This window comes from Pinus tabuliformis, chromosome J (genome assembly GCF_031772625.1).
Source record: "Pinus tabuliformis cultivar Carrire ecotype Pingquan chromosome J, CPIR1, whole genome shotgun sequence".
In the NCBI taxonomy this organism is placed as follows: Eukaryota; Viridiplantae; Streptophyta; class Pinopsida; order Pinales; family Pinaceae; genus Pinus; species Pinus tabuliformis.
Window position 1 is genome coordinate 1,050,882,076 of NC_142295.1, and position 25,963 is coordinate 1,050,908,038.

The window sequence follows — 25,963 nt, forward strand, 5'->3', positions numbered from 1 at the left end:
TTATATTTGTTGCATAATTAAAAACTCTCATCTCCTGCACTTGTTTTCCCTTCGAGGTTTTCCCAGGGTGATTTGTCCAAAAACAACAGTGTCATTTTATTGTGTTTGTGCATCTACTTCTTAGTTTTGTAATTTATATTTCCGCAACGTATTTTTGTTGTCAAGAATTGTAGTCTGAATTATTTACTATTTGTTGTAATAATAATTACAGAAGACAAATAAATTGTCAAAGTTAAGAGAATAATATCTGGTAGCTGCAGTTCAAGGAATTTTCACATGGTATCAAAGGAAAGAAGATCGCATAAGAGGCTCTAGGCGAAGGAAGTGATTTTTGTGCAGTTTTAGAGGGAGGTTTGAAGTACCAATTCTAAATTTGCACAAGCCAATCCAGGGGTGCAAATTGAAGAGAGGCAAAAAATCAATTTACAATCTAGGGTGGAGGAAAGTTTGATTTTGCCTCAGATGTGTAGCAGCAGGCAGTAGGATTGTCAAAGAGGGTTTCTAGTGAGAAAATCAATTGATTCACAAAGTAGATCTAGCACAATGATTTTGCAGCAAGGGTTTTGTTGCAACAGATTAACGCAGGGAAGGAAGAAAAAAGCACTTGAAGAATTATACCTATGAATTCTCCAGTGTATTTGAAGTTCTCATATTTTCCAGTATGGCTGCAAAGCGATTCAACATTCATGATGATATCAATTTGTCTTTCTGGGTTCTTTGGAATACATGTACCCAAGCCTCCCTACAAAATTTTAGGCCTAGAGCACATTCGATGCTACCCCAAATCAACAGTGCAGCTAGCAGGCCAACCCGACTAAGTCGAAGGTCGGAACGTGAAGTGGCATTGTGATGTAGGGACAACCATATGTCCTGACCATCCGCTCACATGTTGATTGGACGAGCCCATGGTGAACCACCGCGTGGCAGTGTGAGATTGGTGACCGCCATTCCCTATGCGAGGAATTATATTAAAAAAAAAAAACTAGGGTGTGACCCTCCTAATATCGTTCCCATTATCGGACAATGGGGACTGGATTATCTAGTAATGACTCTCCTACCTCATAAAGGTAAGGGGGTATGTTGCAAGTCTCTAGGATTTATAGCCATATGGCTTTAAAAGGTTAGAGTCATGACTGGAGGTGACAAAAACAAAATATTGACAAAAGAATTTATAGAGTAAATTATATAGAAGGTCCCTAAGAGCCATAAAGCTCTAAAAAACATATACCAATTAGGTGGGATAGTAAGGCCATTGCCTTTGATAGCTCCAATGGGCATTATAGTGATTATATCCTTTTCTAAATCAACTCTAGCATCCTAGGCATCGTTGCTTCCTTGCCTAACTTCCCTGCCATTTTTTCCTTGATAATTGAAGGGCCAATTCAGTTTCCTTGGGTCAATTTATTAAGGATGAAGGATTTTGCATTCCTCCTCTAGAATGTAGATGCATCTCTTTTTCTTTACCATTATATCCATGAAAATATTCCAATGTTATGTTATATTGTGTTCATGGTTAGTGTAGTTGTCGAGAGAGTGAATGTATGGAGGCCTCATTGTACTCTATTTTCTTATCTTGGTGATGAATTAAATTCCTTAAATCCAACCTCGTGCCTATGACAACCTTCAGGGATGATCCATGAAATAGGGGTTGAAAATCATACAATAAGAGAGGGAGAACCAATTGAAGTGAATGTTGTTCAATGGAAAGCTTATAGGTGGGAGGGTATTCTCCTAACCTTTACATGATAGTAATAAAAGTGTAGGGTAGGATACTTACTAAAGGCTAGAGGCCGAAGGTACCCAAAAAAATTGCCAAGAACATGTGAGGCTTTTCCCTTGTTCCCTAGTTCAACTCCATATAGGAGAGCCATTAAGATGACATGCATGGAAAAGGTTGCATATGGGAGGAGGACAAGAAGAGTAGAGGAATCATAGAATACATGGAGAGAAGAGATTCTTGAAACTAGATAAAGTGCATGCCATAGATTATGTAAGCAAAGGGTCCAATCATCTCCACATCTAATGCCAACCATTCAAATTACCGAGCTCCCTATTGAATACAAACCACATAAACCCCAAATCAAAGAATAAGAGACCGCCACCAGATTCCAATTGTACCGTATTTGTAATCCCACTGTGATTGTGTGAAATAAGGGTTGTTAATTCATAATTGTCATTGAGATTCATAATGGACATGTGATAATGGTTTTGTTGTATCACCCCTTACCATATAACACATCATTCATGTTTCTTGATATGAACCAAGTGCTCCATTAATATCAATTTTACATTGGGAGGCATGCTACAAGTTATTACGATATTGGTTGCTTATATACCTTATAATTGAGGATTATGTATCCCCCATTTTCCTTTGCCACATAATTTACATAATAATTCACCTTCTAATTGTTCTCATAAAGAACATGATAAAATTTTACCTCTTGAATGTGTGTTAGTTTTTTATTGATATGGTAGCATCGAACATGTGTTCTAGTCTCTAAGGTGTCAGAGAGGCTAAGGAATAAAAGATCTCCAAAACACAAAACAGGTTTTGAGATAAAACACATAGAAACCTCTCAATTGAATTAATTGATCAATAATTCAAAATATCCTAAGTCTAACTTAGGAAAATTGATTAATTAATGGGTATTAATTAAGGAAATCGATTTTGCTCTAAAGACTTCCAGGAAAGTTATTTGACGAAGTCTAAGATGATCCTAGTAATCAATCATGATTAGATCTTGGTCGTTGATGCTCCAGCGAGAGATTATAAGAGTAGGTTGAAGGGATTGGAGAAGACACATTGAATGAGTAAGGAAGTTCGAATTACCTAGTTCATAATATTCAATAGGGTGTAGTTCAAGCTAGAGAAGAAACAATAGCAGGGGTTGTAGCAGTGAGAATTTCCAGAGAAATTCTTGGGAAGTCTTCCAGTGATCTACAATTAAGAAACGGAGGCTGAATTTATTTGTAGAGAAGGTCATACAAAGTAGTTTGAGTTGCCTAGATTTCCAATGTGAGTTGTCAGGAGGAGCATCAATTTAGTTGTTAGAGGTTAGATCAATTCTGGAAGGGAGAGTGAATTGATTCTAGAGGCATAGGCAATCTATATGACTCACTAAGAAGTATTTATAGGGTTGTGCGAGTTACTCAGATCCAACAGTGTGCATTTCAGGCAGCTTGTGTGAGTGATGGGAAGGAGGCCGAGTTGATTTGCAAAGGAAATCTTGGATCTCTAGTCCATTTCCTGTTGAGATAAAGTGCCAAAGGGTTGCCAATTGGGCATTGAGTTGTAATTCTTTATATTTGTTGCATAATTAAAAACTCTCATCTACTGCACTAGTTTTCCCTTCGAGGTTTTCCCAGGGTCATTTGTCCAAAAACAACAGTGTCATTTTATTGTGTTTGTGCATCTACTTCTTAGTTTTGTATTTTATATTTCCGCAACGTATTTTTGTTGTCAAGAATTGTAGTCTGAATTATTTACTATTTGTTGTAATAATCATTACAGAAGACAAATAAATTGTTAAAGTTAAGAGAATAATACTAGTAGCTGCAGTTCAAGGAATTTTCACATGGTATCAAAGAAAAGAAGATCGCATAAGAGGCTCTAGGCGAAGGAAATGATTTTTGTGCAGTTTTAGAGGGAGGTTTGAAGTACCAATTCTAAATTTGCACAAGCAATCCAGGGGTGCAAATTGAAGAGAGGCAAAAAATCAATTTACAATCTAGGGTGGAGGAAAGTTTGATTTTGCCTCAGATGTGTAGTAGCAGGTAGTAGGATTGTCAATGAGGGTTTCTAGTGAGCAAATCAATTGATTCAAAAAGTAGATCTAGCACAATGATTTTGCAGCGAGGGTTTTGTTGCAACAGATCAACGCATGGAAGGAAGAGAAAAGCACTAGAAGAATTATACCTAGGAATTCTCCAGTGTATTTGAAGTTCTCATATTTTCCAGTATGGCTGCAAAGAGATTCAACATTCATGATGATATCGATTTGTCTTCCATATTGGAAGATTAATTTGCTCATATAGCTTACTTCTCTAGCTCAAATTCATAGGGTGTCTGGTGTATAGACAATGGAGCATTAGCTCACATGATGGGACTTAGAGACTACTTCTACAACTATAAGGAGGAGTAGATGGACTTCTCAATCCAGATCGAAAACACAAGTAAATGTACTTTAGTCAGGAGAGGTACCAATGAGATTCAAATGGAGTAAGGGGAAAACACTAGTGTTACAAATGTGTTACATGTGCCCGACTTAGGTATGAACCTAATTTCAGTGTCAAAACTACAAGATAATGGATATGATGTCTACTTCGTAGGGAAGAAGGTGTTCATCAAACACTAGAGTTGGAAAAAATTGAAGCAGATTCAATTTCGTAGCAATAGGTTGTATAAGTTACAATTTGACTCTCCAAAGGCACTCATTATGAGTAGAAATAGTGGTAACAATAGTAGTGGGAGAGATCTGAATGAATTGTTGCATGGGAGAATGGGTTATCTACACCATGGAGCATTAAGGATGCTCAAGGAGATAGTGACACTGAGCATGAAACACAATGATCTGTGCAGGGCTGCATTCTAGGGAAATATGCTAAAGCAACTTTCCCAAGAAGTGACAATAGATTGGATGGTGTGTTGCAGCGCATACATTTGGATATTTGTAGCCCAATGTCCACCAGATCTCTCAGATGGTACGAGTATTTCGTCACCTTCATAGATGGCTACTCCAGGAAGACTGGGATCTATTTTTTGAAGACCAAGGATGAGGTTTTAAGTCGTTTCCAAGAGTTTAAGGCTCTAGTGGAAAACACAATAGGGAAGAAGATTAAGGTGCTTCACACAAATAATGTAGGAGAGTGCATAGATAATGACTTCACGAGTTTATGTGCAAAGGAGTGCATCAGGAGGGAGTGGACAACTCCATATAATCCATATCATAATGGAGTAATAGAGCATAAAATAGGTTTATAGTGGGGGAAGAAAAAACTATGTTATATGACTAGGACATGCCCAAGTTTCTACGGGTGGAGGCATGTAGCACAATGGTGTATATACAGAAAAGGGTTCCTCATAGGGCATTGGGGAAGATAACACCAGAGGAGGTTTTCTTAGGGAAGAAGTCGAAGGCCCGTCACTTTAGAATCTTTGGTAGTATAGGTCATTGACATGTACCAAATGAGAAATGCACTAAACTAGATCAAATTACAGAGAAGGTGTTCTTCGTGGGGTATATCGAAACCTCAAAGGTATACATGATCTACATTCCTAACAGTAGGAAGATTATTGTGAGAAAGGACATCCATTTCATGGAGGAAAAAGCCTTCAAGAGATCTTGTGAGATGATGGTAAGTGATTAAAGTGAGCCAGTAGAAGCTCCATTAGTCCAGCAATATGGAAAGTCACATGGACAGTTTCAGGGTTCTAGTACAGTGACCAGTACAAGCACTAGTTTAGATGCAACAAATCTAGTGAGTTTGTAATAGACGGAGCAACTAAGGAGCTGGTTGAACCACCCACCACTAACCGTCAAACTAGCAGAGAAGTTTGTCAGAGGCTAAGGGATGCAGTGGAGTTTATGGGGACTCCTAGGATGGGTATTATTGGAAATCGAGAGGTTTTTAATCTTATTAACATATTTCCATTACATGATAATTACTCGTAATACTGATAGCAATTTTATTATTATGTTTTTTCTTTCTTCATCAAGCAATTACCATAAAACAAGAAGATCACAGAAGACAATATAACACAAGATATAGGCTCCAAGCCAGGGCAAACCCAAAAAATATTCTCTTATAGAACTAGACCAAATGAGAAATCAAAGATGCACAACCACACAATTCCCACCTATACATGCCAAATCAAATCATTATTCCTTCCACCAGATTCACCAACAAGAAACCAACAACAAGAGATGTACCAAGGCAAGTCTTCTTCTAGACTTCGATCTTCCTCATCTTCTTCATCTTCATTGCGATATTTTAGACCAAAGAAATCATTTAAGTGTGTGTCCAAATGAGCTCCATCTACCCTCTATTTATATAGATCAGAGGGGGTGCGAATAAACATGTCCATTAGGGCAAGGCCGACTTGATATGTAGTTCGACTTATGTCCCAAAATTTACATTTAATCTTTTTTCTTTTTCTTTTTCTTTTTTCTTTTACAATAGGTTGAAAATAGGATTTTGACTCTTTGACTCAAAAACCTAGAAGCATGAAGAACATGCTTATCTAGAAAGAAATAATAATTTCTCTTTTTCTTTTCTTTTGCTTTTTACATAAAATACATAATGGTACAAATTATGAAGACCTAAGCTAGTTACATTCTCCAACATGCAGGAGAGAACACAAACAACCAGACATGTACCAAGCATTGGTGGCACAAGTTGTTGAAACTCCCAGTTATCAGGAGGTTGTGTAGCATCAAGTGTGGTAGGATGGCACGGTGAAAGAGTATAACTCCATCATAATGAACAATGTGTGGAAGGTAGTGTCGAGACTTGTGGATAGGTCAGTTATAGGCTTTAGGTGGATCTATAAGATCAAGTACAATGTAGATGGCATTGTGGAGAAGTATAAGAATAGATTGGTGGCAAAGGGGTATGCGCAAAAAGAAGGCATATACTATGAAGAGACCTCCTCCTCAGTTGTCAGATATACTTCCATCCGGTCAGTAACATTTCTAGTGGCACAAATGGGATGACAGATTCACCAGATAGATGCCAAGACAACCATCTTGAACAGGGTGATAGAGGAGGAGGTATATATTGAACAATGAGAGGGCTTCTAGTCACAGGAGAGGGGCACACACATGTGTAGATTGAAGAGAGCTCTATACGGGCCCAAACAAGCTCCGAAGGTGTGGTATGGTTGGATTGGTGGCTACTTCAAGCAATAGGATTCGTCAAGAGTGAACTAATCCCAACCTTTACTATCTAATGGTAGAGGGTGAACCACTCATCTTAGTGTTGTATGTGGATGACCTCTTTTTGATAGGGTCATCGGGGCTCATAAAGAAATGCAAGAGGAAAGCTAGAAGCAAATTTTGACATGAAAGATTTGGGATTGATGCATTACTTCCTAGGCCTAGAGGCATGGCAGAAAGATAGGGAGATTTTCCTTGGCCAAGGGAAATATACTACAAAGATCCCAAAGAGGTCCAAAATGATTACTATCTAAAGGAAGATAGATGCATCGGAGAACAAGGATGTGGACTCGACCTTGTATAGGTAGCTCATCAATTCACTCATGTATCTGATCAATACAAGGCCATACATCTGCTTTGAGGTCAACACTCTCATTCAGTATATGGTGGGACCTAAGAGAGTGAACTAGATAGTGGCGGGGCATATACTGAGGTACTTGTGCAACACAGTTGAGTATGGGTTGAGGTATACTCAAGGTTATGGTGTTAGGTTATATGGTTATACAGATGTAGATTGATCAAACAATTCCTTAGATAGGAAAAACACCTTTAGGTGCTGCTTCAACATTGGATCAAGGGTTTATCTTGGTGCAAAAGGAAGTAGAAGTCTGTGGCATTGAGCTCTACAAAAGCAGAGTACATGACAACTAGCATGGATACATGTGAAGCTATTTGGCTTTGGAAGCTGCCAGTAAGTTTGTTCACTTAGAAGATGGAGGTGGCTAATATGTATTGTGATAATCAGAGTTTCATCAGGCTCTCTAAGAATCCAATGTTTCATGATAGGTCGAAGCATATTGATATACAATACCAATTTATCCGAGATTGTGTGCAAAGTGGAACAATTCGACTACAACAAGTTCCCAAAGACCAATATGTGGCTGATATACTCACTAAGGCTCTAGGGAGAGCCAAGTTCATTTACTTCAGGGAACATATGGGTATCATGGAAAACACATTCCTCACTAAGAGGGAGTGTTATTTTTTGATGGATTCGGTAGCATAAAACAGGGGTTATAGTCCCTAATGTGTCAAAGAGGCTAAGCAAGCTAAGAGGGAGTGTTATTTTTTGATGGATATGGTAGCATAACACAGGGGTTATAGTCCCTAATGTGTCAGAGAGGCTAAGGAAGCTAAGAGGGAGTGATATTTTTTGATGGATATGGTAGCATAAAACAGGGGTTATAGTCCCTAATGTGTCAGAGAGGCTAAGGAACATGAGATATCCAAAACCTAGAAAAGATTTTAAGAGAAAACACTTAGAAACCTCTCAATTAAATTAATTGATCAATAATTAAAAAGTTCTTAAGTCTAACTTAGGAAAATTGATTAATTAATGGGTATTAATTGAGGAAATTGATTTTGCTCTAGAGACTTTTGGAAAAGTGATTTGACGGAGTCTAAGATGATATTAGCCATCGATCATGATTAGATCTTGGTCGTTGATGCTCCAAGGAGAGATTATAAGAGCAGGTCGAAGGGATTGGAGAGGACACATCGAGTGAGCAAGGTAATTCGAATTACCCAGATTGCAATATTTGATAGGGTGTAGTTTGAGCCAAGGAAGAGTAGCAAGGGTTGTAGTACTGAGAATTTCTAGAGAAATTCTCAAGAAGTCTTCCAGTGATCTAGAGTCAAGAAAGAGAGGTCAAATTTATCTGCAGAGGAGGCCATACAGTGCAGTGCGAGTTGCCCAGATTGCTAATGCAAGTTGCCAGGAGGAGCATTGATTCAGTTACTAGGTGCCAGATCAATTTTGAAAGGGAGAGCGAATTGATTTTAGAGGCAGAGGTAGGCATGACGACTCACCAGGAAGCATTTTCGAGGTTGTGCAATTTACTTAGAGCCAACAATGTGCATTTTAGGCAGCGAATGCGAGTGCTGGGAAGGAGTGCGAGCAGGCCAGAGGAGGTTGAGTTGATTTGCAGAGAAGATCTTGGATCGCTAGTCCATTTCCAGTTGAGATAAAGTGCCAAGGATTTCCAGTTGGGCATTGAATTGTAATTCTCTATATTGGTTGCATAATAATAAAACCCTCATCTGCTGCACTGGTTTTCCTTTAGGGGTTTTTCCAGGGATGTTTGTCAAAAAACAATGGTGTCATTTTATTGTGTGTGTGCATTTATTTCTTAGTTTGACATTTCATATTTTCGAATTATAGTTTTGTTGTGAAGAATTGCAGTGCAAATTATTCATTATTTGCCGTAATAATAATTACAAAAGACCAATTAACTGTTAAAATTAGGAGAATAATATCCAAAAGTTGCAGTTCAAGGAATTTTCACAATGTGGAGTAGTGCCTACCTAATTCTAGTGAAGATTGATGTAGATATATAATCTAGAGGATCAAGGTCTAGCAATACATGCTTGATGAAATTTGGTTAATCCCTTATTACCATTAGTTTAGAAATGTGTAGGTAGGCTACATGTAGAGACTAATGTGTAGATTCAATACTGCTCATGAAATTTACTAAATCACAAGACTTGAAGTTACTCTACTGATTTGCTGAAGTTAATTCACCACTTAAAACACAAATAATAGACATGTAAAAGTAAACATCATACATGCACAAAGATTTATCTAGGGGAAAACAACTGCTCAAAATCCCTTACTATCTATATTGCATTAATCAGAGAATAGAGATGAAATACATATGCTTGCTCAAGCTTGAGCACACTTTGCAAGTGTATTGTTTATCCCTCTGCCTGGCTTATTGACTCTAGCCAACACTTAGCCAATTTTCAAGCCCTCCAAGCTCTTATTTCCTTGTGTTGTTCCATCGGGAAATTGGCCCCTATTATTTAGGAATTTTCCACTATTGAATTGCGCAATTCCCTACGGTCCTTCCTCTCACTGCATGCACCAACTGTACACATTGGAATATGCTACAACTGATAGCACATTGCCTTGGAATCTCCATCTCAGCTGGGTAACTCGAATTCTCTGCATGCAATAATTATTTGGACTGATTGATCAGTTAACTGGTTGATCACTGAGTGTGGTTAAAATTCCACTTCCACAACTTGACCTCCACTAGTTCTTCTGACAGTTAGAACTAGTTAAAACAGATAATAACTCAAATTAACTGAAATAGATTGCTACAAATTAGCAATCAAACATATTGAACCGAACTCAAGCTTTCCCAACTCGAATTAACCGAGTTAACTGAGTGACAAGTGCCATGTCACCTCAGTTAACTACCTCCAATATTTCTGCTAAAATATAAATTCAAATTTTCTCTAGTTTGACCAAGGCAAAGTCAAACTAAGATTTTCTTGCTGCATTTTCAACACTACATCTATAACCCCTTGAAGGAGGACATATCTTTTGCTAAATTATTAGATAGGACTTTTAGACTCCAAGCATAAATATGCTCGATAATCCCTTCTAAGTTAGTGAAAACCCCACCCACACCTACAACCCAAAGTCCATATTGACATATTGAAGTTGTTAAAAAAAATTACTATTAGATCTACATCTCACAACATCTTTTAGGCATATACTCTTTGCTGTCTAACCTTTTTACTATATAGTGACAATAAACTACACACTTAACAATTTTTTATTAATTTTGCAATCACAAATCTTCTATTATTACCAATTTTTTTATATCACAACTTTATATTAGTAGTTTCCTTTTATCTATATATAAAAGTAAATATATATAATGAATTAATCTTAAAATATGCATAATAAATTAATCTTACATTAATAATAATTATATAAAAAACATAATTTCATAGGAATAGCAAAATACTTGTAGCTAAATATGAAATAAAAACAATCACACAAAATAACGAATAAACATAACATTATATTAAAAAAATTTAATTAGCTCCCTCTCAAATAGCAAAAAATTAAATTAACTAAAATAATAATAATAATATATATACATATTTATGTATATAATAATATTTAAAAAAATTAAACCACCTTAAATTACAAAAAAAATTTACACATTAAAAATGTGATCTCACTCCATAAACCCAAATTTAATATTTTTTTTTTTTTAAATTGAAGTATTGGACATTATAGCCAAAGTTTTTATCAATATAGTTACACAGTGAGGTACCATCCTTAAAAATAGTTTTGAAGACCAAGGCTCCAAATTAACACTCGACAATAATACCCTTTGTAATTATGATGTTCTATCTGGTCACTATTTAACAATGGTTATGTATATAATAATTACATGTTTCGTAACATAAGGTTTTTATATCACGAATTAAATGTTTCCATTTGGGATATGTATTGACTTAAACAAAGGTATAAAAGGTCAAAAACACTACAATGCCATCGCATATTAACACACTGGAAAATGTGAACAAATCTTCTGCTGTGGGATCTTCGAAGCTGCCCTCCACCTCCGAGCAAACCTGGAGCTTCCCTCCCTTGAGTCTACGGTCTGAAGATTCTCTACCGGAATATTCCCTGCTGGATAGCCGCTTGCTGATACGAGAAACGGATACCGAGCATAAGTTAAAATTCGTAATTATATTTTATATTTTACCCGTTGTCGGACACTTTTCAATGCGTGCATAAGATGGACACTAAAACTCAGGTCTGGCTATGGCGGACAAGGGTTACAGATACGCATTTCCATGGGGTGTTCTGATCCCTTTCAGTTCCTTACAGCCGTTCCGGTCCTCAGTCCATGTAGAATTTCGGATTTCTCACCCTGCAAAACGTCAGGCGTGATCTTCGCCGTATATCGCAATTCGATCTGATCGCGGAAATATCTGGATCGAGGTCAAGAGAGCATCAGAACCCTAGAAATATCACTCGATTTACGGGGAGGGAATCGATCGGTGAAGGGAGTAATAAGGATTGTGGGAAATTTGAGCTGGATTATTCGAAAATACAGGATTATATGGGCTGGGTGTCTGCTTGATACAACAAAGTGATCAGTCAAAGAGTGAAGAAATGGGATCGTTAAAACCCTCAATGCGTTCGAGAGCCTTGGCTCCTTCAGGTCCTGCTATTGCCAATGGCACCGTGCACGGGGATGGCGCCCTTCTCTCAGACAAATTGAAGGTTTTTAAAGGAGATAATTTTGACGCAGACGGCTATGTTCAGCTCAAATGCCAGTCTATGAATGAGAAGGTATGCATTTACTCTTTCTCAGTAATTAGTTTATCCTTGGCTGGTTCAATTGCTGGGTAAATTGGTTATAAATGGACATACCGAAAATCTACGAAAATGTTTGGCTCAATTTTTAACGTTATTTAGAAAATATGTTTCATAATTCTATTTAGCAAAGAAATTTGGAGTGCAGAGAGCTAATTACAAAAAAATGGGCAGCAAACAGGCCTTGGCCATAGACACGGATCGAGGGCTACAAACAGACCAAACGCGAAAACCATATTCCTAAGAAGAGCACATCACCCTGAGAAGCAAAATAACGAAGATACCAATGATACTCCATTCACAAATCCCTGGGCACATTGCAAGGGAGTAGCATGTGCCTGGACAAGAAAACAGCTGAACTAAACCTGAACCCCGCATGACATTATAGAGTGTGTGGGGAAAAAGCAACTGTAAAGCAGAACAACTTTTGTGCCACTTCTCACTAACTTTGCCGAAAATTTATGAACCAATAGAAAAACAGGCCTTGGCCATAGACACGGATCAAGGGCTACCAACAGACCAAAAGCGAAAACCATATTCCTAAGAAGAGCACATCACCCTGGGAAACAAAATAACGGAGATACCAATGATACCCCATTCACAAATCCCTGGGCACATTGCAAGGGAGTAGCATGTGCCTGGACAAGAGAACAGCTGAACTAAACCTGAACCCCCCATGACATTATAGAGTGTGTGGGGAAAGCACCTATAAAGCAGAACAACTTTTGTGCCACATTTCACTAACGTAGCCGAAAATTTATGAACCAATAGTAAAATCTATATTCTATTCTGAAGATTTGGACAAATGTGCCTATCCCTTCATTCTTATTTGACGAGTCTATTAGATTTTCCCTCGCAAGTAGTTGATGTGGAATCCAATTATAACTACATGAAGTTTTTAGCTTTCACGTATTCAATGTCTACAGTGGAATCTGTCTATCGCAGCTGATAACTGAAGATAGTTATCAAAGTCCATCACATGTCCATTTCAGTTGAAAGATAGTTTTCTGAACTTTCTAAATTATATGAATACCATTTACAGAGAAACTACAGAGGGACACATCACAGTCAGTATTTTTGTTCTTATTCAAGAACAAATTGTCGCACAGAAAGGTAAAGGGAATTTTAACATTGTAGCACAAAGCCAGCAACCTGTAGGTTATATGACATGATGCCTTGTGTTCAAGCCCCTAGGAGTCCATTTGAGGAATAACTGGGCATTTGCACTTCAGATCCAGCGGCATCAGAAAATAAGTTTGATCTATGTTGCAGATTATAAAGACTCTATTCCTGGCAATGCAAAGGGTTTGAGATAAGACACACACGCGTGCACACACAAGGGATTATTTGATCTTGGTGCCTTGTGCATGCAGAAATGCTTTGAATTTTAGGAAAGCTTGATGGGCTATTTATCAGCAGATGGTCTACTGTTTGGATGAAATTCACAAATCATTAAATTTCGAAAAATCATCAGCCAATTGCTTACGTAATAAACTGCCAATCCTCCTATATTCAGTGAAGTTCGCATGGCCTAATAGTGAACTATATTACTTTCCTGAGCTATTTTCACAATGCATATATTCTTTAGTTCATATGCTCAAAAAAAATTCTAGATATGATGTTCTTATGTAAAATATTTGTTCTCTCAAAATTTGTCTTTGATAACCAACAATGTAATTCTCCATAATTCATACCTTGTGATTATTTGTGCAGGGAAAAAGCATAATTTGTCTGGTTTGAATTATTTCTAGGACGTAAAAGAAACTTGCAATAGTTACAAAAAATGTTCATTGGTTCTTATGATATATCCATTGATTGCTAGCTTAGGAAAACACATTTTGGATCTTCAAAATGTTTCCCAGGCATGCCCATTTGGTAAAGAAATACCTCTTTCATCTTATGTTGCACGAAATGTGTAAATGTGTACAATTTTCTGGAACAGGAATGTCTGGAAACCTGACCCCCCACAAAATGGGTATGTGGGGGAAATGCAATATATTAAAAAGTATAGATATATTGTTTTTTTTAATTAACACATTATCTTGCAAGAAAATATGAATATACACATAAATAACATTTAATAAGTAAACCAATGTCTATATTAACTCTCCTAGATGATTACATGATGCAAAATCCCATAGCTTGGTGGTATTGACTAATGCCAATCCCATATCAACATACATATGATAGAATCTAGTGGAAACATTAGAGTTCTGCCAACTTTGAAATCCTGAAAACTGTTAAGTCTTCTGATTTCTAAGTGGGATATGAAATTCTACCACTCTCAAACATCCTGAAACAATTAATTGTAATGTTAAAGTCTAAGTAAAAGTTGACATTCGCCTCTATCTTGCATTTTCTATTTTTTTTGACATTCTCTTTTCTCTTACATTTCATGTCCTTTTCTTCTTTATCTTATATTTTTATTCATTTTATGACATTCTCCTTTGTTTTGCATTTTCTATCCCTTTACTTTAATAATTTAATATTACTATTAATTACCAAGGTGACGAACTCCACGGAGCTCAATCACCACACCATTGCCCAATGTCAAAGACAAAAGAAAAATAACATAAAAATCATAAACTATGATAGATCCATATTGACCTTGGATCTTTTATTAAGCAAGAGGTTTGCACTGAGGTTTTTTAATCCCTCTTAGTGCTTAATGGATTTGGGTTAGGATGGGTCTATGCTAGTTAATATAAATATATCTTTATTGTTGTAGCTTACAAGTAGCCTGCTATCTAATGAGGTGCTGAAAACTGTTCTTGATGGTTAGTTTTGGATGCACGTTAGTAGTTTATCAAGCCCACTTGTAATACGATTTCGTTTGTAGATTCAAACTAGCTAGTCAAGGGGGAGGCGAACGTGCAGAATTACAATATGCTAGGCCAAATCAAAGAAATTGTTGAGCCATAAGATTTTATTTGGTATGATCATATTCATATGGAAGTGGTCAAAGGGTCGGATCATCTAAATGCTCCACTCCATGACTTGGCATATGTCCTTGCGCCAAATATTACTTTACATTGTGGCTAGCCATGTTAGCACACGACGTTGGCATAAAGAGAAAACCACAAATGGATCTAGAGGTTCAGAGTGGATATTTGATTGTGTTGGACAATATGGTTTGTGATTATGTTGAGTATGATGTCACATGACAACCACTGAGCATGTAGATTAATGGGCACAACCCGTTTGGTTTTTGTCCATGTAGTTAAAGGTTGAGATAAGAGGAACCTTGTATGATGGTGGAACATGTATGATGGTTCTTTATTTGAATTGCAATGTTTTACAATGAGGCTTTCACAATTTGTGAGCATTTCCTTTTTAGATTGTTGTTGGAGCAATTGCAACTTCATATGTAGTGTGAAGAGGAACAAGTTGAATGTAGATTGAGAAGAAAGCTTGGTTTTTGTGCACTACAATTGCAAGTGGTTGTCCCGTTATTGTGAAGTGATGAAGAATCATATCACATTTAAGACTTGGGTTAACAATCCAAAGGAAGATAATTTGGAGGATGGAGCCATAACTTTGAGGTCAAAATTTTCAATGATGGGATTCAAGAGGTTGATCATGTCGAAATTCCACCCACATCCACTACCCTTTTCAAGAGGATTATAAATGTAGCAACTTTATCTTCACAACCTCCGTCGTTGCATGGGGGCTGTGTATCTCATGCTAATGGTCATTTCATTTATTCAAACGCGCCCCCCCCCAACCCTTACTCCAGTGGTTAAATTATCCCCCCCCCACCCTTACTCCAGTGGTTAAATTATGGGAGAAAAGTTAGGAGTTGCTTGTGGCAAGAAGAAATATCAATGTAAACTAGAATTATTTGTCTTTTTCAATATAGTGTTTTAACTTTTAAGTTTTTAGTATCAAATATCTAGGCCCTTTTATAAACTGGGTACATGATTGTGGACCAACATTTGTTGATCACTTGTTTAGAAGCCATTACACTCTATTCTACCCTTAGATCTCTTTCTCTAGCACTTTCCCAATTTTATGCTAGTGGGTTGTGAAACACCTTTTTACCCCATTTTCTCTCGCATACTCTAAACCTGCAAGAGTATTTCCTCAATTTTTTTGTTTTGTTTTGTTTTGTTGTTTATTGTGTTATTTAGGTTGAAAAGTAGCGAGTGAAGGTCTTCCTTGACTCGTGCCTTAGTCAAAGAGACCACAAGCAGTCTCGTCCTTAACATGCACAAGTTACTATAAGTTAGGAAAATTCCTAAAAGTTAGGACGAGTTCCTAAAAATTAGGATGAGTGCATGAAGCAGGTTCACTCATGCGGTTAGTTGGAGGCTCAATTGTTTGTCTCCTTGTTGTCGCGCAGATTGACACGACAACGCTCAGATCGGGGGCTGTCACTCTGATCCCCGATCCCTCCGTTTAAGCCTGTCTCCCGCGGCTAAGGGGGGTAGACCCTGCAAGATGATGATGACCAACTGTCGATTAGTTGGTTGGGAGACACGAGACACGATAAGCACTAGATGGATGTGATTAATTTAGTAGACCAGTGCCTTAAGAGATTATTGTTAAAACGATTACTTGTTAGATGATATAGAAACATAAACAGTGAACAGCAATCATTTGTCATCAAAGGAATCAGCTCAATCACAATGCTCTTAGAATGACCAAAACAATATCCAAACTGAAAATTTCGAAAGGATGAATGCTTTAAAACCACCACAAGAATCATAAATCATTAACCAGATATCATATTTCATATCTCGACTTGGAAATTCAGCATGAAAGATATAACATGATAATTCCCGAAAATAACTGGATCTGACAAGAAAATTTCCACAATATTTTTATATTTTTCAATTTTTTTATTTATTTATTATTTTTAATTAATTAATTAATTTTATTTATTTAAAATTTATAAAACTTTATTAAAACTAAAACTTAAAATCTAATTCTAACTAAAACTTAAAATCTAATTCTAACTAAAATCTAAAACATTAAAATCTAAAAATAAAACTAATCTAACAAAGTTTAAAATCTAAGCTTAAACAAAACTAATTAAATTGAAAAGAACAAATCAAAATCTAAAAAGCTGAACCACATTTAAAATTACAATCTATTTTAAATAACAACTAAAACATTAACTATACAAAAACGAAAGCCTAAGTCTAAAAAACTAATAAACAAAAATATAAAACAAAACTAAACGATTATTAAATCTAAACCTAATGAAACGTAACTAGGATTATGCTAGCCTGCGATAAAACAAAAAAAAATAAAAAATCAAACGCATCGAAATGAAAACCCTAGCCGTCAACTATAAGCTGACCAAAACAACGCATTGCCACTCCAGATATCTCTCAAATTCGAAAGCGATTTATGTTATCACCTGAGGCGCGTGACAGAACTCTGCAAACGATGGATAGCCAGCATTGAATCTCTACAGTCGACGGCGCTGCTTTCGGTTTGAAGTGGATGGAACCTGCTACAATGTCGACGCTGAAACCCCTGTCCGTTGGTTCGATTGGAGACTGAGCCAGATCCCACTCGTCAGCTAAAGAGATTTGGATGACAGGCCCACGAGAATTTTGCAGTGATGATTATATGGCCACGATCTTGCTGTTTGCTGCTCTGAAGAATTTCTGCTAAAAGACTTTGACTGGGCTCAGATTTTCTAGAGAAACTTAGCCGTCAACTGAGAATCGCATTCCGCGCGGAGAGATCCTCGACATCATCCACAGGCGTTTTAAAAAATTTATGCAGCAAACTGTAATGTATCTCCAGCAATAACATTTGCGTGACAGAGAGCCGGCTTGACGGCAGAGAGAGCAGCGCTTCACGATTTTCTGTGGTTTATCTGGCAAATTAAAACACGAATTCCATTTGGATCTTGGGTTTTCTGCAACGCTTGCATTCAGTGCTCAATAGATCTCTGCGTTTCACGAATCCAATTCTTGGACTATTGACAGGGCATGGGAGCCACGGGCGAAATCTGATTTACCTGCCAAAAATAATTTCGAAATTTTTCATGTGATAAAATGAAACCTAAAAACCCTAAACCCTAATAAAAACTGCATAAAGCAAAAATTAAAACCCTAGAACAACTAATTTAATTTATAGATTTGGCCCCTTAACAGCCAGATTCATCAATAAGCACGGAAATATCTTAAAGAACAGAAATTTTAGGTTTTCACTGTGAAGAACTTCAGAAAATTTCTCATGCAAATTAGAAAAATAAACCGAATGATAGACCCAGGATCAAATCCAACTGGGCTCAGCAAAAAATGCTTGCGGGAGTTGGCTGGTTCAGCCGAGAACTTCCCCGAACGCCCACAAATTTCCTTCAGAAAGGGTTTTTTGCACAGCTCAGAACAACCATCAGTAAAGAGGGCAAAAATGCTGCTAGATCTCAAAAAGTAATGGAGATACCTGCCATTACTTCAGAAACCCTAACAACACTCAAACCCTAGCAAGTGAACAAGATACCTGTGCTCACAATACTCTACAATAAGCTATTATTAATAGCTGAAAATAACATATGCAGAAAATTAAACAATCTCACAGCATTTCAAGAGAGTAACACCAGCAAGATATGGACCCCAAAGTCTTCTTTTATTAACCAGAAACAGATTTACAAGAGAGCTTCTTCAGTACCAGACTCACAGATCCTATTCCCATTGAAATGACCCCTAGCACCCTATTTAAAGGAAATGATCCCAACGGTTAGTTCGAGTGATCCATGTTGAAATGATCTCGACCGTCGATGAGGATCAAGACATCTATTAATCTCATCCGTCGAAATTGTTAACTTATTATTAAAAATAAAATTTTGCATGCATTCACTCAAAATATTATTATTTTATTATTTAGGGTTTTTGCTTTATTTTATAATTTTTTATTTATTTCATTTTTTTAATTTTTTAATTTTATTTATTTTATTAAATGGATCATCGAACTAAGCCTTCGGAAACATCACCTAGGACCTAGGACTTAGGACTCATGAGGGGACTTAAATCATTTTTCAACCCTCAAGACACATTACATCATAACTTTTACAATTTACGTCTTAAGGGGACAAACCCACTTAACATAGACCCTCATAAACCACCCAGTTTCTGCGACACAACTATAACCTAGCAGATTAACACACTAGGATTCTCCTAAAGTTCTAATGACAAAATCCATCCCGGCTTTGGGGTCAGGTTTGAAGGAAAACTCTGCCGATCATGGATCGGTGAGACGAAAAACCTTCCGGGACGTAGATTACCACTAGAAAGTTAGGTCCACTTAGGCAATTTACATACATAACTCATGTCTGTTAAGATTATTTACAATTCATATATGCAGACTGGGTTTACAATCAAAATGATTAAGCTGCTGATGACTGCAGGATGGCACGGACACGTCGATCAAGCGCTGCCCCTTTCTGCCAAGAAAAGAGGGGGTGTACTGCAGGGGTAGTTGACCGGTAGTGGTCAACATCTGGCTCTACTTGGGGACACGTTGCTGCTCTGTAGGAATGTGAGAATCCAGAATCTGCATCCATACAACACAAAAATAAGTAGCGTCCATCCAAAAATCATCATATACATTAAGCACAGGAAAGATAAAAGCTCTTCATTTATTAACTATCTAGAAAAGTAAATCTAATCCTAAAACAGAAATGAAATGCGGAAAAAACAAGGAGTAGGGTTAGAAATACGATACAAAGGATGCCCCATGGCATCAGATGTGTTCAATATAGTGTATACTGAGCATTTGCCTGCTTTCAGGCAAATCTGTCGGCTGCTTGTCGGATGTGCCATGTCCAATTTTGCATATGGTAGGACTTTTTCCTATCCGAAAATCAAGCTGCTCGCGGCCATCTGATGCGTCAAATCTTCTTCTCATTTTCTTTCTCTTGCGCTTTTTCTTTCTGGCTGGTTGTATGACTGATGACACGGAACTTTCTGTTTCAAAACTATCAGATGAAGTATGTAAGATATGCGTGCTATGTCTTTCTTCATCTTGCATCTGATCTTTATCATTTTTAAGTCTATCTGGATCTCCTTCAATTAACCATCTTTCAATCGAATCAATAACCTTCTCATAATAAGATGGAACTTGTTGTAACAAATGAGAAGGCTCAGGATCTGTTGATGTTCCCTGGTTTCTCTTATCTTCCAATTGCTGAAACCTTTGAACTTGTATTCTAATGGCATCCATCTGACTAGAGTGTTGAACCTTTATATCACTGATTTGTCTGGCATGATGTTCTTCCATGTCTTTTATTACTTTATCATTCTTTTCCTTTATGTCCATCAAGCAATGCTGCATGGAGTTTATTTCTTCTCTATGATTTGCTTGCATGGTGGCCAACTGATTATTATGATCGAATGTCATGATAGTCATTTCTTCGTCCATAGTTAACAACTTGTTTTGCATAGAATCGATTTCCCTATCATGATCAGCTTTCATGGTCATCATATTTTCTTCTAAGCCTGACATCTTGCTTTGCATGCTTCTAATTTCTGTTTCATATTTAGTTTTTATGGCCTCAATTTCTTTAGCATGTTGATTTTGCGTGACCTCCATCTCCCTATTACGTTTTTCCAGATGGATGCATAAAGTTCTTACATCATTGATATAACTAGTTTGATTGCTTTCCATATTTTTCACTAGCATCATTAGATCTCGTATAATTTGCTTTTGTTCTTCCTTTTCATTGTCATTTATCCCTGATTTTTCACTATCATGAACTTGATCTACAATATTTCCGGTGGATGACACATTCTGACATGAAGAATCGTCTTGGGATCTTTCAGCTGGACCTCTTATCAAATTCTGTTGCACAATTTTAGAGGCAGAAGGCAAGCTGTCCGGATAACCATATCTATCTTCAAAAGCATTGATAATGTCTTCCAAAGAAGTGAAAGAATCCTTAGGAAAATTGTTAAACCAATTCAAAGCATCATCTTCTAAAGAAAGGATAAATAGATGCATTTTGATATCTTCATGATTAAACTGAGGGGGTCTGCAATATATGATCATGATGCGAATAAACAAGTCTAGATGCCTTTTAACAGCGATTGGATCACCACCTGAAAAAATAGGTAATTCAGGAATGGCCTCCTCCGGAAAATCATGGAGACGGTCAGTAAAACGACATGGCTTAAATGAATAATCCATGATGAATGACAAGGGATTAAAAGGATGATAGAACTAGATATCTGCTCAAGAAAATCAATAGATGAAAACAGTGGAGTCGCCACTTGAACAATAAATTTGATTCCAAGATCCAAGAAGTAATCAACAAACAGATATGCGGGAGGCTTCTTGTCTGGGAAAAAATAAGAAAATGGAGTCGCCACCCAAACAAGAAACAAAACCGAAGAGATGCTGCTGATATGACGAAAAAAAAAATAAGGCAATAAAAGACCCAAATGATAACCCAAAAGTTGAATATGCCAGCCCAAATGAGAGATGAGAAATATGAGAAGATGAATGTCGATGAAACTCCAGGAACAGAAAAACTCTTTCCCCGGCAACGGTGCCAAAAAATGTTGGCGTTGCCGGGCCAGATGAAAAGGTAAAAAATGAGAAGGATGATTGTCGTTGAAACACTGAGAAAACAAAGTCCCCGGCAACGGCGCCAAAAAATGTTGGCGTTGCCGGCTCAAAAACGAATGATAGAAAGATGGACGATGAATGATAAAAAAGTCGTTGAAACACCGAGAATAAAGTATCCCCGGCAACGGGTCCAAAAAATGTTGTCGCGCAGATTGACACGACAACCCTCAGACCGGGGGCTGTCACTCTGATCCCCGATCCCTCCGTTTAAGCCTGTCTCCCGCGGCTAAGGGGGGTAGACCCTGCGAGATGATGATGACCAACTGTCGATTAGTTGGTTGGGAGACACGAGACACGATAAGCACTAGATGGATGTGATTAATTTAGTAGACCAGTGCCTTAAGAGATTATTGTTAAAACGATTACTTGTTAGATGATATAAAAACATAAACAGTGAACAGCAATCATTTGTCATCAAAGGAATCAGCTCAATCACAATGCTCTTAGAATGACCAAAACGATATCCAAACTGAAAATTTCGAAAGGATGAATGCTTTAAAACCACCACAAGAATCATAAATCATTAACCAGATATCATATTTCATATCTCGACTTGGAAATTCAGCATGAAAGATATAACATGATAATTCCCGAAAATAACTGGATCTGACAAGAAAATTTCCACAATATTTTTATATTTTTCAATTTTTTTTTATTTTTTTTTTTTTTTATTTTTTATTTTATTTAAAATTTATAAAACTTTATTAAAACTAAAACTTAAAATCTAATTCTAACTAAAATCTAAAACATTAAAATCTAAAAATAAAACTAATCTAACAAAGTTTAAAATCTAAGCTTAAACAAAACTAATTAAATTGAAAAGAACAAATTAAAATCTAAAAAGCTGAACCACATTTAAAATTACAATCTATTTTAAATAACAACTAAAACATTAACTATACAAAAACGAAAGCCTAAGTCTAAAAAACTAATAAACAAAAATATAAAACAAAACTAAACGATTATTAAATCTAAACCTAATGAAACGTAACTAGGATTATGCTAGCCTGCGATAAAACAACAAAAAAAAAAATCAAACGCATCGAAATGAAAACCCTAGCCGTCAACAATAAGCTGACCAAAACAACGCATTGCCACTCCAGATATCTCTCAAATTCGAAAGCGATTTATGTTATCACCTGAGGCGCGTGACAGAACTCTGCAAACGATGGATAGCCAGCATTGAATCTCTACAGTCGACGGCGCTGCTTTCGGTTTGAAGTGGATGGAACCTGCTACAATGCCGACGCTGAAACCCTTGTTCGTTGGTTCGATTGGAGACTGAGCCAGATCCCACTCGTCAGCTAAAGAGATTTGGATGATAGGCCCACGAGAATTTTTGCAGTGATGATTATATGGCCACGATCTTGCTGTTTGCTGCTCTGAAGAATTTCTGCTAAAAGACTTTGACTGGGCTCGGATTTTCCAGAGAAACTTAGCCGTCAACTGAGAATCGCATTCCGCGCGGAGAGATCCTCGACATCATCCACAGGCGTTTTAAAAAATTTATGCAGCAAACTGTAATGTATCTCCAGCAATAACATTTGCGTGACAGAGAGCCGGCTTGACGGCAGAGAGAGCAGCGCTTCACGATTTTCTGTGGTTTATCTGGCAAATTAAAACGCGAATTCCATTTGGATCTTGGGTTTTCTGCAACGCTTGCATTCAGTGCTCAATAGATCTCTGCGTTTCACGAATCCAATTCTTGGACTACTGACAGGGCATGGGAGCCACGGGCGAAATCTGATTTACCTGCCAAAAATAATTTCGAAATTTTTCATGTGATAAAATGAAACCTAAAAACCCTAAACCCTAATAAAAACTGCATAAAGCAAAAATTAAAACCCTAGAACAGCTAATTTAATTTATAGATTTGGCCCCTTAACAGCCAGATTCATCAATAAGCACGGAAATATCTTAAAGAACAGAAGTTTTAGGTTTTCACTGTGAAGAACTTCAGAAAATCTCTCATGCAAATTAGAAAAATAAACCGAATGATAGACCCAGGATCAAATCCAACTGGGCTCAGCAAAAAATGCTTGCGGGAGTTGGCTGGTTCAGCCGAGAACTTCCCCGAACGCCCACAAATTCCTTCAGAAAGGGTTTTCTGCACAGCTCAGAACAACCATCAGTAAAGAGGGCAAAAATGCTGCTAGATCTAAAAAAGTAATGGAGATACCTGCCATTACTTCAGAAACCCTAACAACACTCAAACCCTAGCAAGTGAACAAGATACCTGTGCTCACAATACTCTACAATAAGCTATTATTAATAGCTGAAAATAACATATGCAGAAAATTAAACAATCTCACAACATTTCAAGAGAGTAACACCAGCAAGATATGGACCCCAAAGTCTTCTTTTATTAACCAGAAACAGATTTACAAGAGAGCTTCTTCAGTACCAGACTCACAGATCCTATTCCCATTGAAATGACCCCTAGCACCCTATTTAAAGGAAATGATCCCAATGGCTAGTTCGAGTGATCCATGTCGAAATGATCTCGATCGTCGATGAGGATCAAGACATCTCTTAATCTCATTCGTCGAAATTGTTAACTTATTATTAAAAATAAAATTTTGCATGCATTCACTCAAAATATTATTATTTTATTATTTAAGGTTTTTGCTTTATTTTATAATTTTTTATTTATTTCATTTTTATAATTTTATAATTTTATTTATTTTATTAAATGGATCATCGAACTAAGCCTTCGGAAACATCACCTAGGACCTAGGACTTAGGACTCATGAGGGGACTTAAAACATTTTTCAACCCTCAGGACACATTACATCATAACTTTTACAATTTACATCTTAAGGGGACAAACCCACTTAACATAGACCCTCATAAACCACCCAGTTTCTGCGACACAACTATAATCTAGCAGATTAACACATTAGGATTCTCCTAAAGTTCTAATGACAAAATCCATCCCGGCTTTGGGGTCAGGTTTGAAGGAAAACTCTGCCGATCATGGATCGGTGAGACGAAAAACCTTCCGGGACGTAGATTACCACTAGAAAGTTAGGTCCACCTAGGCAATTTACATACATAACTCATGTCTGCTAAGATTATTTACAATTCATATATGCAGACTGGGTTTACAATCAAAATGATTAAGCTGCTGATGACTGCAGGATGGCACGGACACGTCGATCAAGCGCTGCCCCTTTCTGCCAAGAAAAGAGGGGGTGTACTGCAGGGGTAGTTGACCGGTAGTGGTCAACACTCCTAGTGCGAGTTAGAAGTCCCAATGGTTATTTGTGGCTAGGAGGAGTTACATAAGTCAGTTAGACTCAGTTAACTAGTCAATCACAAGACGGAGTTCCAAAAATGAACTTGCCAGTTTTTGTAGAAAATCCATGGAATTTTGATCTGCTAATATGAGCAATCTGAAATATAATATCTTCTCAAATAAACACAAAATTTCTTTACTAGATGCAGCGAAATAGGAACAGAAATAAAAGCACAAGCATACAATTGAACAACACAAAATTGTCTAGGGAACCCAACTGGGAAAACCCTCTGTTTGTTATGAGAATTAGTATTGAAGAAGAATGAGCAATGGATCTTTTACAATACAGTAAAGTTTCATTAGAGATCAACCATGATCTGTCTGCTTACACTAAGCTGAAACCAATGTGGAAAAAGTCTTGATAAAATCGGCGAAGTCCGATTTTTTGAACTAAATTTTATTAGCCGACTTTTTGGCGATTTTTCCCAATCGAAAAAGTCGGAATTAAATCAGGAGTTTTTCCAAAAAATCGTGAGTGAGGTAGTTTCTTTAATGACTTTTTTTTTTTTGAAAAAATCGCGAGTGAGGTAGTTTCTTTAACATTTTTTTTTTTGTAAATGAATATTTTTGTATATATATATATATATATATATTTTTTTTTTTTAAAATTTTGCCACTTTTTCAAAAACCTCTCGACTTTAACAATTTTTTCAATTTCTGGATCCTTGCCGATTTAATCCCGTCTTCGACTTTTTCCACATTGGCTGAAACACCCTTGCTTGTACCTTGATCCTTGCCTCCTAACCCAAGGAATTCATCTTTCTTCAAACTCCCATAAGCTCCACGCACAAACTCGTGCTTCCTATTGCTTGGTCTCCCCAACTCTTGCTCACCAAAACAATGATCAACAATGTGCCTTCGCTCCTTGTTTATAGCAATTTGGATGGCTAAAATTAGTGAATTTCTAATTAAGGAATGATTTTGTGATTGATGAGTTAACTGAGTTGAACTAACTCATGCAACTCTTCTCATCTCAATTCTAGAACTTGAGATTCAGTCGCTTGTCCTTTTCCCAAA

At 37.0% G+C, this 25,963-nt stretch overlaps 1 protein-coding gene across 1 annotated transcript in view; it reads left to right on the plus strand.

Moving 5' to 3' along the window:
* Positions 1 to 11,239: 11,239 nt before the first annotated feature.
* The window catches only part of LOC149230533 (exocyst complex component EXO84B-like), a 202,029-nt gene continuing 187,305 nt past the window's right edge, over positions 11,240 to 25,963 (plus strand). The window contains exon 1 of the mRNA XM_089379011.1: positions 11,240 to 12,039. Within this exon, the coding sequence (XP_089235137.1) occupies positions 11,860 to 12,039 (180 nt within the window). The 5' untranslated portion in view covers positions 11,240 to 11,859. The remainder of the gene's footprint in view (positions 12,040 to 25,963) is intronic.